We start from the raw sequence: 17060 nt of genomic DNA on the forward strand, positions 1-17060 counted from the left end.
TTCCCAACGCTTTATGAATGTATGATCTTTTTTCTTCCGATCTTAAAATGTGGTGGTTTCATGTTTTACTAATACAGATCTTCATCATTGGCCTTAGTTGCCTCCTATGGTAATTCATAGGTGCTATCTTGCTTTGTGTCAGTTTTTTTTACTCCCTTTTTTGTCGTGTAGGATCCTTCGCTAAGCTATTTAGCTTGTAAATAGTTTTCCTCTCTTATTTTTCTTTTCCTCTGCTAAGGTATTTTCTCACATTGGTTCAGTGAATTGTTGGATTGCAATTCAGCAGGACATTGCAAAAGTGAGAAAGGTGTGTGCGTTGATAATGATCTTCATTTTTTCTGCATTTAGGTTCTTCACATGGCTAAGTTAGTTCATAATACCAGAAAATGCTCCATAAGTTTAATATAATAGTTCTTGCAAATTATGGGATTTAAACTGTATTGGGATTATATCCTGGATAAAGTATGGTTCAGATAGTTGTTTTTATCTGGTTCTTCATGCAATGTGATTTGGAATTTGATTTTTCATTGGGTGTACATGATTTGATAGTTATTTGTGTTTGTAGATTTTTAGACTTGGTGTCTTTCATAGTAATATGTGTATTGGTTGATTTAGTTATTTTGTGATTGAAATGATTTAAACTACTAATTAATTCAAAAAGTCTTCCAAGTTTAATGCATGATCTTTACCCTTTTACCTCTGTTAGACCAACCGCTTCCAAGTTTCAATATCAAAGAGTAGAGCAAAATGACCCATAAAGTTTTAGCTATTCTGCTAAGATCTATTGCACATATAATTTCATGACTTTCTTATTTTAAGTTCGAATACCTCTTCATTTGTCAGTTGTGTGTCGTATTCTTCAACATTGTAAAAGATAGCAGTAGCCGTTGCTGCAACTTTGTGCAAATAAAGTCAGTGACTCTTTTTCCTTATTTCACTAACATCCCTTCACTTTTTCTAATTTATTTCTAATTTTTATTAGTTTTCATTATTTCACTAATGTAACTTGTACATTTACCTCAGGGGCATTGATGGGAACAAATTGCCCTCTCTTTTCTAAAAACACTTTTTTATACTCACTTTTGACATCATGGGCTGATTCTGTTACAAATCCTAAACCTCGAGGGAGGTCAGTGTAATTGTAGAAACCTCAGGAGAGGTCAATGAAATTATTAGAAACCTCAAGAGAGGTTTCTGAAATTATCCCTTTTTTTTTTTTTTATACTTGTACATATGTAAGTACAAACTTAAAAGGAAACATCAAGAAAAGAAAAGGAAAAAATTGGAAAAAGAAAAAGATATTTGTTTATAAGGAGAGTTTATATATTTATAACGATCCTAACCAGCTCTTTTATCCTCTCCCGGGAAGATGTGAGAACTGAGAAGCCCAGAATGGCAGCTTCCACTTCTACTACTAGTACTACATTTTGCCTATCTTCCAAAAATTCAACCAAATTTCAAAAATTTCTTCTTACAAAAACTTTTGTTTCATTCCCAAAACCCAAATTAACGGCTGCAACTAGTCATTTTCGGTTACTTTCCAGATGGGCTTTTTCCAATTCCAGTTTTAAGAAACTCAGCCGCGTTTTCTGCAGCACACTCCCCACTGTCTCCACTTCCACAACCCACTACGAGGTATTATTCTTTGACCAAGAAAATTCTTTAACGTTGTTATTGTTTAAATTTGTAGCAGCCCCGAAAGGAAAATCAGAGATAAATTAAACGATGATTCTGTTTTTTTTTTGTGGATTTTCTTTTTCTGTTTCTCAAATTACTGATGAAGCAATTTTAGTAGTTTTTGATGGATGATTAATTCTTTATTCGTTAGATATGGTGGTTATGCGAAAGTTACTCCATTTTGAAACAATCCTGAAAATGCAAATTATATGAATTCAACTTATGGGTATAAACTATAATGAATGTGATGAATTTCCTTGTCCAATTCCCCACGTTGAATAAATGTCATAGCTTTTTAGCTACATAGTTCTATAAGGAACTGAATACAATTGAAGGATTTTTTTAAAAAATATATATTTATCTTTGATGCTATTATAAATTCTTTTTGCAAGACTTCTTGTTGTGTTGGAAAGACATGGTCCAACGGTAATGGGAAAGAGTTATAGCCTTGCAGTGGGGAGATAAAAAACTAACTCGTTGGATAAATAGATGAGAGCTTGAGTGACTAGAATGGGACCAATTATTGAATTCTTTTTCATCATGTTCACCGTTATATGTGCTTGAATTGGTTCTTGAAATGTCGAGAATTAATTTGAATTACTGCATGCTGGTGGAATGTAATGTTGAGGCATTTCCACAAGTGGCACGCTAAAAGTGAATACAGATGTAGAAGTTCTTAGATGTTCGTTCATGCTGTCTTTCAGTTCTTGTAAGAGTATAGAACTCCCATTATTGCCGAAATCTTTGTCCTCCAACGAGTTTCCATTAAACTTTTCTCAATTGTGTTTCTTCTCATTTATTAATGACTTGTTGAAACTTGGTCGGTTCATCCTAATTTGATAATTAAATGTTTTTTCTTATTAAAATGCAGTTTTCTGACGGTTCCTCCGAGGTGGAGTTAAGATTAAAACTTGGGGATGTGGATGTAAGTTCTAAAGATATATTTGTAGATGCAAATGACAATTCCTTGGTGATCAAGGTGCAGCATTCTGGATTTCTTCAGACTCTCATAAACACCAGCTGTCTATATGAGAGGATAAACCCTGGTGAAACAATATGGTACATGCACTATGCACTCTAGCAAATTTTATTTGAATCAGTTCTTGAATCATCCAATTTGAATTTTTTTATCATCATTACAGGTATATAGATGATGATGAGCTTGTTGTTAACTTGAAGAAGCAAGATCCTGAACTGAATTGGCCTGACATTATTGAGTCCTGGGAGTCTCTTACAGCAGGAGTCACACAACTTTTACAAGGAACATCAGTTTATTTAGTTGGGGAGTCAACTGAAATAAACCAGAAGATCGCTCGAGAGCTGGCAGTTGGCCTAGGGTAAAGTAGCTCATGCAATAGAGTTGTTAAGTGATTCAACATTGGGTGTCTTTTTGGAAGTTCCTTGACCCGTTAGATGCTTATTCTTTTATCTACTATATACGCTGTGACCACATGATTTTGCATCATTGTCTCATAGACTGTGAAATCGATCTTACCTCCCTTGTTAAGGAAAATGCCAAGGAAAGGCCGGTAATTAAGTTCTGGATGCTTTAGTGTTAGGTCATTATGTTGTTTCTGCATGATTCTCTCGTGTTTTAAAAACATAGAAGGAAACTGTTGTTTCCTTCATGCTTCCATGTCCTTAAAATTTCTACTTCTAATTCATCTTTTTTCTCAGATCAGCTTAGTAGCTTAAAGGGATGCTTGTGTGTTATTTTTCAACATGTGTGTTAGACAACTTTATAGTTCTGTACTTTGGTGAACTTTACAGCTCTTTCTGAAAGATTACCGGTGCATTTCTATGTCTAGTTCATATATTTTTTTGGCCTGACAGGTTTCTGCATTATTATCCTCTTTTTTGTGTTCTTCAGGTATATACCTCTAGAAACAAAAGAGCTAGTGGAAGCATTTGCAAAGCAAACAATCGATTCATGTAAGTGCCCCTGTGCTTTAGTCAACAGAAAAGATTTTGCTTCTTTGTTAAGATCTTATAATACAGATTCATGGTTAGGAACCGCCCTTCTCTGTCCTTGACCCTTTTTTTTCTTGGATTAAGACTGATCAGTTTGTCTTTAATAAGGAATATGTTACTAGCAATCTAGGAATGTATAGGCAATATTTCTCTTTCAAGTATTAAAGGTTCAACCTTTTAACCCATTTACTCTACTTTTCTTCCCCAAATTAGCTTGCATCAGACCCCTGAGTGTGTGGATGACAGCTTTAACCCTTGCACTGACCCAATGGGGTAGTCGGCCAGTGTCCTGGGCCAAGAACAGGCAAAAGTCTAGTTGTTGGCAGCTAATTAAGTACCAATGGAGGAAAACTGTGTTTAGCTATATGGAAATTCTAAAGTCTGTTAAAACTACATTAAAGTTTCTTTATCCCACACAATGCATTAACAGATGTAATCATTTCCAGGGGTTGCTGCGGAGGGTTATGATGCTGTGGCTGAAGTAGAAGGTGCTATATTGGAAAATTTGAGTAGGTAAACAGTTTTTCCTTGTATTCATTTCCTTGGTCTTCAAAAGATGAATATTTTAACGTGAATCAATCTTTTAGTCATGCTCGTAAGGTTGTGGCAACAATAGGAGGGAAACATGGTGCAGCTAGTAGGACAACTCAGTGGAGGCACCTATTTGCTGGATTTACAGTTTGGTTATCAGAGTCAGAAGCAACAGGTGAGGTATCTTCTCCTGTATCTTAGTATCAAATGTCTGAGCCCTACTCTAGATTTGGAAGGCAAAACTTCTTAGTTGCTTTGATTTCCGTGTTGTCTAGTCATTGCTTTCTGGTCTTCATGCTGTCGTGTATAGACGACATCGTCTGCACATGTAAACCCATACGTTATAATAGTGTGTTAAGTTTTCTATTTTAGAGCATACCAATGGTATTATATGACTGTATGTTAGTTCCTATTGTGCAAGTGCTAAAACATCTTTCTTGATGTTTAAAAGTTCCTCACTAAGGTTAAAAACTGCAATGCTTATGGACTCAGAATGAAAAGCAGTATCACCAATAATTCCACATAGACAACAGAATCTTATAAAGCAGCTAGCAAAGTTCCAGTCTCCACGATAGCTAAGATCATGATGTTTAGATTAAAAGAAAAATTATATGGGTTTATACGAAAATAACAAGTTCATTCCCAAGAATAGGCCTATAAATGCTTGACTGCAAACCTCATGTGCCTTCTTTATCTCTAGGGTGCATGACGACACACCAAAAGCATCAGACCTAGTGAGTTGTGATCTATCTCTAGCTGTTTGTGTTTACTTGTTTATCTGAGCTAGAGTGGCTTGTCGCATAAGTTAACCAGAGATGAAAAACCTGAAATTGAATGAAATTATCTTATTAGTACACAAACAGGTAGGCTAACAGAGCTGTTGTTCGCATATGCTATGGATGTGCCTATTCCAGATGTAGGATATCTGTTCCGGTGCAGTTGAAAATATCATTCTCGTGTGAGCCTTGCTAGTTTATAGTTCAAATCGTCATTCTATGAGCTTTTGTATTCAGATGAAGCTTCAGCAAGAGATGAGGCCACGAGGCACTTTGAAGATGGTGTACAAGGTTTCTCTAATGCAGAAGTGGTAGTCAAGCTCGGAGGTTGGGATGCCAACTACTCAAAGACTGTAGCTCTGGCTTCACTGAGTGCCCTCAAACGCTTAATCTTGTCAGATAGAAAGCTTCCAGGTTTACTTTTCATCCCTTACCAGACAATGTATCCCATTTAAGAATTATACTGAATTGCTGATCGAGGGTCTTTAATAGAGCTAAGTTGGAGGGTCTCAATTAGGGAGTAGATGGTGTACATGGTGCATTGCATGAGCAAAAATCCTGCATAACAGTTATCAACACTCTCCTCATTTTCTCTGATGTTGATGCCATGATGACATCGTTGACTCAGTTCATTTTTCTAGGTAAAAAGAGTCTTTACGTGAGGTTGGGATGCCGAGGAGACTGGCCAGATATCAAACCTCCTGGTTGCAACCCATCAACAACAGATGATGCATCTCTTCCTGGATCTTAACTCTTGGTAAACTGCACAAAGTTCTTTTCAGAAAGAACAATCTGTTTGCTTCTTTTTATTTTGCATTTTTTGGAGAGGGAGCAAAGAGATAGCTGCATTATGAAAAGATGTTCACAGGGGCCAACTATTAGCAGAAATGCTTCTACTTAATGTACGAGCTGAATATTGTATTCCTGTTCCTGTGTGAATAGCATTTTTCTAGATTTTGAACACAGTTTACTGGAGGTACTGCTTCAGCAATAGCTGTATGTACTGCTCACAGTAAATTCTATGTTATCAGAACAATAAACATTTCATTCTGAAAGTTAATACTCAACTCTCCAGGGCATATAGTTATATTGGGTGATGTACACCAGGTGAGGAATTGGATGGGGAACTTATGGGACCATAACCTTCCCCACACTTGGAGGGAAGACAATTAGAAAAACTGCATGCATGTTCTGTCCCCCCCCCCCCCCCCAACCCACCAAAAACCAACATAAAGGGAAGGAAATTAATGGTTTTCCCATTTTGTCAAAGATCAACTCTAGCTTGAATCATCATCTCATGGATAGTTTGATTGATTTGAATCAGTTCTGTCATTGGAAGACTAGTTAGGAAAATCAGGCATTGTTGGTTTAGGCAAGCACACTATAATGATGGATTCATAAAAAATTTGAACAAGTTAAATCATCTCATGGACAAGCTAACACTAGCAACTTCATTTATCGGTTCTGTAATTCAAAATGCTCAACTAAATTTAATTCATTTCCCATCACATGTAATTGTTCCACACTTCTCTATCCATTTCTTATACTTGCAAAATAAGAGCCAAAATATGTTAGGAGATTTGTCGGTACTAAATGCCAATAATTTTTGCGGTTTTCCTTCTTTTTAGCAATTTCCAAATAGTATTTAGCCATTTTCCTCTTTAGGCTACTTCTAAATGCTGATTCGTACGTAGATTTGAAAGACCTCAATCTTCTTGCAATATAAAAACTTGCATTTTCGAGCCATTTTTTTCTAATCTGTCTTTATGCTGAGAGAGAAAAACCCACTCAGTGTATAGCTGCTCAACCAATGATTCGCATTACAAAGCCTTTATATGGTTGAGCAGAACAAACGAAATTCAACATTTATTAAAGAGTCAGATTTCTCATTGGAGGGTAAAATAAGAAACTAAGCCGCAGTGATGAATCTGTTTCAAAGGACTCCACGGATGAGATGTTCCATTCAAAAGAGATTAAACTACAAAGTCACAACTTAAAAGCTGAAAACCAGGCCTTTCAACAAGTTTTAACACTAATTCTCCACAAATCATCAAAACACCATAATCATGTAGAGCGAACCCAAGCTTCCGATTCAGGTTTCGGAGTCACCAATTCAACTTTAGATTTCAACTGAATCTGCAACAACAGGAGGGAAAAAAAAAAAAAGGGGACTAATTACTAAAGATGCAAGCTAGAACCTCGAGCAGTCAGTTTTATATAAAATCCCAAGCTAAGGTCATAGGAATTTGATGCTATCAAAAGAAGTTTAAGCAGTCCACAAAGAGTTTAGAAATTAGTATACAACACACCTAATCTATTGCTCATCTTTGGGCTGAATGCCCAAAATCCAACCATATACATCTTAACAATCTATCAGCTTCAATTTCACAATAAACAAAGACCGTCAGAGAGTATCAAAAGGCTCTAGCAAACCCAAAGACTTGCATGAAATGCAGGGGGAAAAATAATGCTTTTACTTTCAATATGATATCTACCCTGCATCAACTCAAAAATGGCCAAACACAACCCTCACCCCCCCCCCCAACAAAAAAAACCCCCCCATGTATGAAACACATTGAACAGTTTGAAGAAAGATATATCAGGAAAACAAAACATGTACTCCAGCCCAAAGGTATGAATCAGCAGACTTTACCAAAGCATAAACTACACATATGAACACCAACACAAAGGTTATAAAACTCCAGAACACATCAACTTGCTTCTCAAAGTCAATGAGGGCCTAAGTTTCATTAGTTTCCCTTGTATTGATCACATGGATTTAAGAACTGGTGAAGCCCTCAAATAGCCCAGTGTATCAACCGTTTTGAAAGTGATATAATATGGTCGCTGCTCACTAAATTGCTACAGACTGGTGTGTTAACCTTCTAATAAATGAGGTGACCTGGGTTATTCAATCATTTTCTTACTAAATCACTATAGAAACAAGAACAGATAAGACCAGCTTGCAAGCAAAATCTGATTGATGACAGGAATGAATGGTGAAAGAATCACTAATACGAACACTATAGTAATCACTAATATTAACATGTCTGAATCAGATCATCTTTCAATTATTTTGATCAGTCTAAGCCTTACCTTGGACTGGAGACCTGTAATTGTGGACCTCAGCAAAGAATCCCCAACTATCATCCTCAAGTTTTTAACGAAATCATCGCGAGTCATCTTCTTATTCTGTAAGGAATGACAAAGCAAAAAAGGAAAAAGAGACGAAAGAAGGTAACAGCTCAGACTTGAACCAGGTCGGCAAAAAAAAAATGTGTGTCTAGCAGACATACCCTGAATTCCTCATAATTACTTCGAACAACATTCATATCTTTTTCAGGAACTTCACTGGCAATGGCTTCAAACAGCATAGGGAAAGGCATCCAAGGGGACTTGGGAGTCCTCAGAGAATTTGAAACCTGGTTGCCAGCTTTTTCTGGAGGCCTTCCATTCAAAACCTGATTGCATTCACTTGCCTAAGATAAAAACAGTTAAAAAAAGTTGCAGCAATGCAAGCAAATAAGCAAATAGCAAAAGAAACATAAAAACAGGTATGTTATCAAAAAATGGAAATGATTTTAGCTAGCCAAATGGTTATATAAGTCCCCCACACAAAAGTCAACTTCCTAGCAGCACAAAAGTTATTTACAGGAGGAAATTGCAAATTGCAACCTAGCTCAACAAAGCTCGAGCCAGTAGAGTACAAAGGTTCACTCTGAAGGCTCATTAAGGAGTCAGTTGACAGAAGCTAGACTAATACCCTATTCAAAAATGATAGAGATGAATATTGGTAGCTTCCAGAAATTTGAAAGCTTTAGTTTACTTTATAAATAACACGAATCAAATTCAGGCACCACAAAGACCCAGGATAAAGAATCAAGTGAGCAAGAGGACTATGCGCATTTTTGCAGCCTCAAGAGGAAAACCATTAACTTGCTATCAGTTAATTCAACTTGTCCTAAAAGCTGCATACCAAATAGAGGACATCCCCGATCAGAAGAACCTTGTGGACCAAGCCACATTTCAGATCACTCCTCAAGCATGAAGTGCTCTGTACTGAAAATCATCATATGAAGGATCCACAAGGTAGGATTTTCTTGCCATCAAGTACAACATTTTCATGGAATATCCCACGTTTAACCAATGGGAACACTCCAGTCAAAAGCATATATATCACTTGTTTGCTATATCTGTGAAGTCAAGATATGTAACCAACTTCAAATTCAAAAAAGCTCACCTCAATGATCCAACCACAAGCTCAATGCGCTTTATAATTATCAGCTTTGGCCACACTATTTCATACTTTAACTTGCCAAATTAAGTTCACCAACTGCTTCATGCACACCAAATGATCAAGAAACTATCCAACAATCCAACATTAACTTGTAGAAAACATGGGCGGGAAAAAATGAGTCATCGGATCCTCAAAGATAAACATATGTGCCCATCAGATTGATCTTACTCTTTCTTATAAGTCATTAACCACAGGTGAATTGCAACAAAAGAAGATAAATCATCATCAAACCGCACAAAGTAAGTATTCCAAATCATCTCCACTCCCATTAAGCACTGAAAGCCCAATAATAAACCAGGAACTGCTTTTGATAATAATAATCACGTTACATGTTTCCATTACTTAGAAACAAGGAGCCCCAGGGATTAGAAGAAAGACAATTACAATCACTAGTACTCGCATCACAACCGCAATTTATCCCATCCAGCGAAACAAAACATGGATTGTCTATTTTCTCATGTCTCAAACAAGTGTATACTCCAAATTGGGAAGTTGAGCACAATACACAGAACAAAAGCACTGCCACAACTACACATTACAGTACCCAACCTTCACAATGCCTGTTATTGGTGCCAACATCAAACTGCCAGTTAGCAAATGTTTACCACATGATACACAGGCACAAACTTACATCATATGTCAGGCCCATAAGACTTCACTTCATCCTTGCACGTGTCCTAGCATTTCAAGCGGGCAAAAAGCACACATGAAGAAACTTGGTCCTGCTGTACATTCAAGACCATTCCATATTGCCCCCAGAGAGAAACAAACTGACATGAAATGTCTACGACAAACTATTTTCTCCTTGCTAAAACAACTTCAGCCCAACATGGACAGAAGTTCAACAATTGAGAAACTGATCAATTTTATTCACCTTACGCCCACTTTATTTAAACAAACTCTCATCTTCACTCTAGTAGAAAATAAGTAGTGATAGGTAATACCCTATAACTGTTACAGTCACTTCAGTACAAAACCTAGAAGCGTCAGGCAATAAACTAGTAGTTTTCGTCCAAAAGTGGAGAGCAGGTGCATGTCCCTTGAAAATGACAGTAAAATAGCCAAGCAAAGAAAAATAAACAAACAAGAAGATTCAAATACCTGAAGTACTTGAAACAGCCAAGGAAAGAAAAATGAACCAAAAAAAAAAAAGATTCATATACCTGAAGTACTTACCAGATCAGTTGTAGACGAGTCCATGTTTACCTGCCCTTCAGGTACTTGATGACAAATGCTAGTCCCTTTTAAATCAATCTTTCCCTCAGTTTTAGCCAAAACTCCTGTAACACAAAAACAAAAGTAACCACAACTACTAGTTAATGCTTGGATAAGGTAACTAGCACCTTGCACACAGTTCAAGATAGGAATTTTTAGTTTGACCGCTCATGCTTCAGCTGCAAGTTTTAGAATCAGCGACTACAAAAAACTGATTTAACTTCATATTCCTTCACATTTGAGCAATATCACTAATACAAATGTATTATACACAATCCAACCATCTGACTAAATCAAGCCTAAGCCTAAGCCTAATGAAAAAACTTTCAACTAAGGATGCAACATGCATGTTTGAGACTATATTAATTACAAAACTATTAAGGGGTAAATCATCACCTTCAGCATCAGAAGAAATCTTGAAACTGATAGCATATTCTGGGTAGATATGAGAATTTGCATTCATGTTCCATATTACATAATGGCTTGGGTTTTGAAAATCATCCATTCCACTATCAAAGTCCTCGCTACTGGGATGGAACTGTTCTGATCCAGGATGAACAAGCTCTGTGTTTCCCATTATTACACGACAAAATACCATATGTCGTACACCATTTTCGTCAACATCAGAATAATTTGCACTGTGAAAAAAAAAAAAAAGAAGGCTGAAACCTCACTGAAAATGCATCAAGGATGAAAGTATGATTATGATTTACGGAAGAAACCAGAAGTTGATATAGCAAATGTGAAGCCATGCAGAAACGAGCTGCTAGGTTCTTTACCCATTACTGCAAAAGCTAGCTATGCCTAAAATACATGTTGCACAGACCAAATACAACGATGCAATTATTCCTATTTCAAAATCAAGATGAAAAGATGTCAACTGAGGACGAAGTTTTCAAAATTATAATGACGAAAAAACTTTCAGCAAATATCAGCAATCCTCATATTAACATGAAAAGAGCCAGTTGAGTAAAGCTAAGCAGCAAAGGAGTATATGAGAGGCCGTAAGCCCACCAAAGCATCAAATTCTACTGAGAAATGAACTAAACAATATTCCATGAATGAAATGAATGGCTACAAACATAGCATGAAAAAATGCTTATATCAATACTTCACCTGAATTCAAAAAGATGCATTTGACTTATCTACAGTATGCTTGGTCCAAAAAGTGAAGCCAAGGGGAACAGCGTACAACCATAGTCCATAAAAAGCAAGAAAGTGAGCAATGTTTACCTTGGTATAATTTGAGTGGAATGAGTTACTAAATGAAAACATTTTCTAGCAAACCAACTTTGTTGTAAAAAAAATGCAATGAAAACAGAAATTTCTTCTACATAAAGATTCTCGACCTAATCTCTGTCACACTTCTCTTCAAAAGGCGCACATTTAATTCCCTCCCTCCTAACACTACTACTTACCCGAACTAGATATAATAATAAATGAAATAGATGAAAATAAAATACGTCAATCAACATAATCAGCAATAATGTCATTTTTACATCAGAGATACAATACCAGAAGTTCATTAAAAATCATTCAGAAGCAGTATAGGACAATTCCAAACAAAGAAACCATTCTCCAAATCTTGTCACCTTAGCCCCACAACTTCCTTGTCAGTCCAATATTGGGGAGTTAAAAGGAAGCTATGAAAAGTCAAAAACCAACCCCCATAATCAACCATTATCACAACATTGGCAATGTTCAGTGATCACTAACATGAACAGTGAAAGAAAATTCAAACCTGAGCTCAGTGCAGTTTGCAGGGATAAGGTGAACTCCAATGCCATACACAGGCCTAAGTTTTGTTGGCAGCGAAAAGCCAAGGCCATACTTCATAATACTAGCAGCTGTTTCTTTAGAAGATGGGAGCCAAGCATATCTCACATTTGCATCCCCACGACAGCTTTTAGTGATGGCAACCTGTTTCTTGAAAAGCTCAAATCGAGATTCCATAAAGACGCCTGAGCCACAATGGATCTCAATTATATTTGCATTATCCTGAAAACATATGCCATTGAAGAAAAAATCTCTCACAGTATCAGAATCTACTTTCTCCATCTGTTGGTTGTCAACAAGGGTCACATCAACTTTCTCATTTGCTTCTCTGACGCTACTGTCTTCAGCTTCTCCATCATAACCTTCTCCTCCAAGTTTGTGATGAACATGAATTTCTTTAAGAAGAGCATTTGATTCTCCACTGGACTCCCTCAAATTTGAAATATCTGAACCATTTATCGCAATCTCAAGTTGCAACTTGATGTCACCAGACACCTGAGGTTCTGAGACTAGATGGTCCTGACTTCTCTTATTATAGGAGCAGGCATGGAATTCGCCACCATCAACAAAAGTCTCAGGGAAAAAGCACTTCCCAGCTTCATCAATCCATGCAATGGGCTGCAGCAGACCAGTCTTTAAATCCAGTTGGAACATATGCAAGAAGTCTAGTGCAATGCGTTTCTTATTAAACTGCAACTCAGTCATTGCCTTCTTTTGTTGAAGATCTTTCTTAACCAACATAAGAATGTCTTTGGGGAAATCAACCCATTCACCCTTTTGGTAATACATCAAGCGCTGTGGCAGCCCAGTTTTCATGAAATTCACATGGTATACTGGCAACTTTCTGCCATCAAGTTTCCTCCGCTTGCAGAGTTGAAGGGGAGAACCCAGGTTGGATCGTGATGGAGACATGCCATTTTTTCCAACCAATGATGTTTCGACCTGGGCTGCCCGCTTCCTCTTCAGGTCAGGAACAACACGCCATCTGCTACCCAATACCTTGGCGAATTTGGTTTCCATTTCTACCCACAGGATCAATCCCTATCCGCTGATTCGAAGCCAAAAGTTGAAAGAGTACTATTACATACGACTCTGTCTTGATTATTTCTTAAAGGGAATGTTCCATTTTTAAAAGTCAACGGAAACCTGGATGACAATGGCCAACTCAATTAGAAATATTTTGCAATTATTAATTTCTTGTAGTAAGTCTTTACATGATACAATGAATTTAGCAACAAGAACCAGACCTCATACAAAGAGAAACAATACAATGAATCACAAGAAGTTTGACAAAAAATCTCACATGCAGAAAGAGACAGACTTGATCAATTTCAGTTCAATTAAATGTATTAAGGCAACAATGCTAAAGCTCACCAATATAGCTTCATAAAGAGGAAGAAAATCTTTTTCTCAGGAATATTTTTCATCAGGGCAATTTCACGTATTTTCATACCCCAAATTAAACTGTATTGTGTTCACTTAATGCATGTAACCGAAGACAACATAATTGTTTCTGCAAAGACCAAATATAGTTAACAACCAAAAATAGTCGTATGGGGAAAAAGATATGATACATGCTTAACAAGACTCTCCGTTTGGGGAAATAAAACAGATTAATTCCATGTAGACAAGGATGGTTACGAGGAGGCATGCAACCAAGTGACAGAAGTTTATATCAACAAGAAGTTTATATAAAGTTGGCTTACACCAACTTTATTGACCACAAACATCATCTTATCATAGATGTCTAGGCAAGGTCAACATGCTTGATAAGTATTTCCATAAAAAATCTCCTGTCTACATACCAACTCTTTTGAATCTTGAGAACACTTAAAAAAAAAAAAAAGGCCAATTGACACTCTAACTTACAATATATAACAATTCAAACAAAATCAAAATAAAAGAATGAACAAATACACATAGGCTACATAATATTAGCAATCTTGAGCAACTATAAAATATGATGTGTCCATCAAATTGCAGATAGATAATTAAAAACTCAGTCTGAAATCTACGCAACAAAGTAAGAAAACAAAAATTAAGAAGAAAAGAAAAGGTAGGGCTTGATAACTGATGCCGTCCTACCCACTCTGGCTTAGACAGAATACTGCAGTGCGACTGCAAAAGAATCTATCTTGGAGATTACAAGGCATGGGAAGACATTTCAAGGCTTGAAAGGTGGAATTTTATTTTAAACTGACACTATAAATAAAAACAAGAATGCGGTGATAAATGGGGAAAAAATTTATATGGAAAATCACAAGCCATGCAGATTACTGACAATCAAATAACTCTAGATCATCCAATTAAGATCAGAATAAAAGCAATAAACAAATCACTCAAGCATCAATCTTAACCAGTTATCAGTAGTGCGTACACAAACTTTCTACTAATGAAGCATCAACATTCACATTCCCAGGCAAGTAGTGGCAACAGACAGAAACCACCATGACTACGTAGTTGAGCACAAGGGCACTAGCAGGGGGCTTGACTAGACCATTTCCCACAACTTGATGGCATCACTTGCCCTGCATCAGGACAACCGATCACAAAAAGCACCTTCTTATGCAATAAAAAGGGGTTACTCTAATAGCACCCCGTGGTGCAAGCCTATCTTTGTGCATGCAAACAAGCTGAAACACAGCCTTCTTCAGAAAGTTACAGCATTTTTTCCCTAGCTTCGCTGCATGGAGACCTTATAGTCGCACCAACAGGGCAACTTATTTCAGTGTCCTATGCCCCAACCTAGATTGTAAACGGATATTATGTGCACAAAAGGCTATTAACAAAGCTAAACGTTAAAGTTCAAACTAATAAGGAACAGCCAAATGTTATCTTTGGTAGCACAACCCTTTGCCGTGTGCTCAAAGTGCAGTGATGACGCCAGCTCAACACATATTCATCTCGATCGAATTTTAATTGGTAATTTGATGATGTGCTAGCGGCTTTAGGCCTTCAACCATTCTATCTTCCGAGCATTAATTGCAAATTACATGCCATAAACAGTCCTCTCCCAAAGGGAACCAAGCGTTAATATCCTGTAGCATTTCCCTTTCTTCCCTGCTTTGAGAGCAACAAGTAATAACCTTCTCCCAGTTTTAATCAACTCATATCACAATCAAATTCTCATGTAAAAGAAAAATGGAAAACAGACGCATACGCACAAGCACAGGCGCACCCACACAGAATCCATCCATCAAAGATAACCTAACTCAATTCACCAAAAATTTGAGAAAAAAATACAAACTAACTTAATTAGCGAAAATTTCAGCCTCTAGGGCCCCCATCATCTAGATATCAACGATCAAGCATGCAACTCAAAAGCATGCAAAATAAAACACCAGATTTTCGCATGCAACGAATTTACTACTGATCCCTAGAAACTAACGAAAAAATCAAAAAAAAAAAAACTCAACCAAACAACGGTTACTTCAGATTTTTTTTTTCAGTAAAAAAGGCAAAAATAATGACATAAATCAGTTTTTATAATTATATATAAACAAAGAGACGGAGAAAACCTTGATGAAATACAAAGACCGAGAGCGAAAAGACAAGTCGACGGATAGGAGAATCTCTGCTCTATTCTTCTACGTCGTCGTCTTGGGGGACACAAAACCCTAAATCAGCAGCACGGCAGGGAAGCAGACTTGTAAGTTTTTTCTCCACTGGGACCGACTATAATTTTTCTTTACTTTCCAATTTTGTACAGCCCAAAAATTCGAATTAACGAATCTACCCTTTTCGTGGATAAATGTTATGCCGGTGGAGGAGCTTGGAGATGAAGATTAGTAGTGCCGACGCGGACAGAAAGTAACGGTACCTTACAATTTGTGTTAATTCGGTTTTGGCCCTTCAAATTAACCAAAAGTTTTATTTAGCCCTAAAAGTGAAATTGTTTCAATTGGGCTCTCCAAGTAATAAAAACTTTCCAATTAGGCCCCAGCTTCGATTTCGTTTCATTTACTAGCTTTCATGTCTTTAATTATCAAGTGTGCCTTGCATGTTTAAATAACCTTATAAGGCATTAGGTGAAAGAAAATTGTTTGTTTAAAGATAATTTGGCTATTTTCGCTATTAAAAAAGAACGCGGTCGAAATGAAAAAATAATGAAATTTTATTAAAAAAAAGAAGAAAATTCAAGTCTTGTATGTGAAAGTTCCATCCACGAGGGTCACTTGTAAGAGAATAAATGCATAAATAAAAATAAATTATTGAAGTTACATTGATGCTTTGTCCTTTAGTGCTCAATCCTTCCCCCAAATTGATTTGGATGTTGAATACTACATGAATGATGAAGCTGAAGTCAACGACCCAATTGAAATACTTCTGCTTGGTTGAAGATAACAAGTTGGAGCATGTTCGTGTCAAAAGTTTCATTATGGCTTTGATTATTTCGGATGGCCAAAATGAACTGAATTATTGCAAGTTGGAGATTTTGAAAACCGGGTTTGAATTTTATTTGTTGTTTCACTTTTGTCCTCAAGTTCATTTTTAGCCCAAAAAAACACCATGAACTTTTAGTTTTTTTTTTTATATTTGAGGCGAAAAATATTTAGTTTGTATCATGATATATGAGTACTAAATTGAGCAGTGCAAGTAATTATTTTTGTTTTATTCCAAATTTATTTTGGTTTAGTTTGATTGTGAGATATTCTGATTTAAAAATGTCGAACAGCGTTTGTTTGCAAGGAAAAGTGTAAGCAAGTGGGAGAAAGTTACTTTTTCTTTCGATGTGTAGTGTTTGTTTGACAGGAAAGTTAGTAAACTTTTCTTCACTTTCCCTCTTTTTTTTTTTTTGGCATTTTGTGTCCTATAGG

At 36.6% G+C, this 17060-nt stretch overlaps 2 protein-coding genes across 4 annotated transcripts; one reads left to right on the forward strand and one right to left on the reverse strand.

Annotated features, from left to right (window-relative positions):
• The first annotated feature begins 1355 nt into the window (after positions 1–1355).
• On the forward strand, positions 1356–6022 carry LOC113781445 (probable inactive shikimate kinase like 2, chloroplastic). Of its 2 annotated transcripts, none has more exons than XM_027327381.1 (8): positions 1356–1635; positions 2549–2736; positions 2820–3014; positions 3548–3609; positions 4095–4161; positions 4236–4354; positions 5193–5369; positions 5597–6022. In XM_027327381.1, the coding sequence occupies exons 1-8, from the start codon at positions 1393–1395 to the stop codon at positions 5704–5706; spliced, it is 1161 nt and encodes a 386-aa protein (XP_027183182.1). In that variant the 5' UTR covers positions 1356–1392; the 3' UTR covers positions 5707–6022. The 2 variants fall into 2 exon arrangements, with proteins under 2 accessions (XP_027183182.1, XP_027183184.1); XM_027327383.1 differs by having other exon boundaries at positions 4095–4157; positions 4265–4354.
• A 772-nt stretch (positions 6023–6794) lies between these two features.
• Positions 6795–15901, reverse strand: LOC113781530 (inactive poly [ADP-ribose] polymerase RCD1-like). Of its 2 annotated transcripts, none has more exons than XM_027327486.1 (7): positions 15762–15901; positions 12209–13389; positions 10864–11105; positions 10429–10532; positions 8252–8416; positions 8052–8147; positions 6795–7091 (listed from the first exon to the last, which is right to left on the reverse strand). In XM_027327486.1, the coding sequence occupies exons 2-7, from the start codon at positions 13261–13263 to the stop codon at positions 7020–7022; spliced, it is 1734 nt and encodes a 577-aa protein (XP_027183287.1). In that variant the 5' UTR covers positions 13264–13389; positions 15762–15901; the 3' UTR covers positions 6795–7019. The 2 variants fall into 2 exon arrangements, with proteins under 2 accessions (XP_027183287.1, XP_027183285.1); XM_027327484.1 differs by having other exon boundaries at positions 8252–8434; positions 15762–15900.
• Between the last annotated feature and the right edge of the window lie 1159 nt (positions 15902–17060).

Source organism: Coffea eugenioides, chromosome 8, assembly GCF_003713205.1.
Source record: "Coffea eugenioides isolate CCC68of chromosome 8, Ceug_1.0, whole genome shotgun sequence".
Taxonomy (NCBI): Eukaryota; Viridiplantae; Streptophyta; class Magnoliopsida; order Gentianales; family Rubiaceae; genus Coffea; species Coffea eugenioides.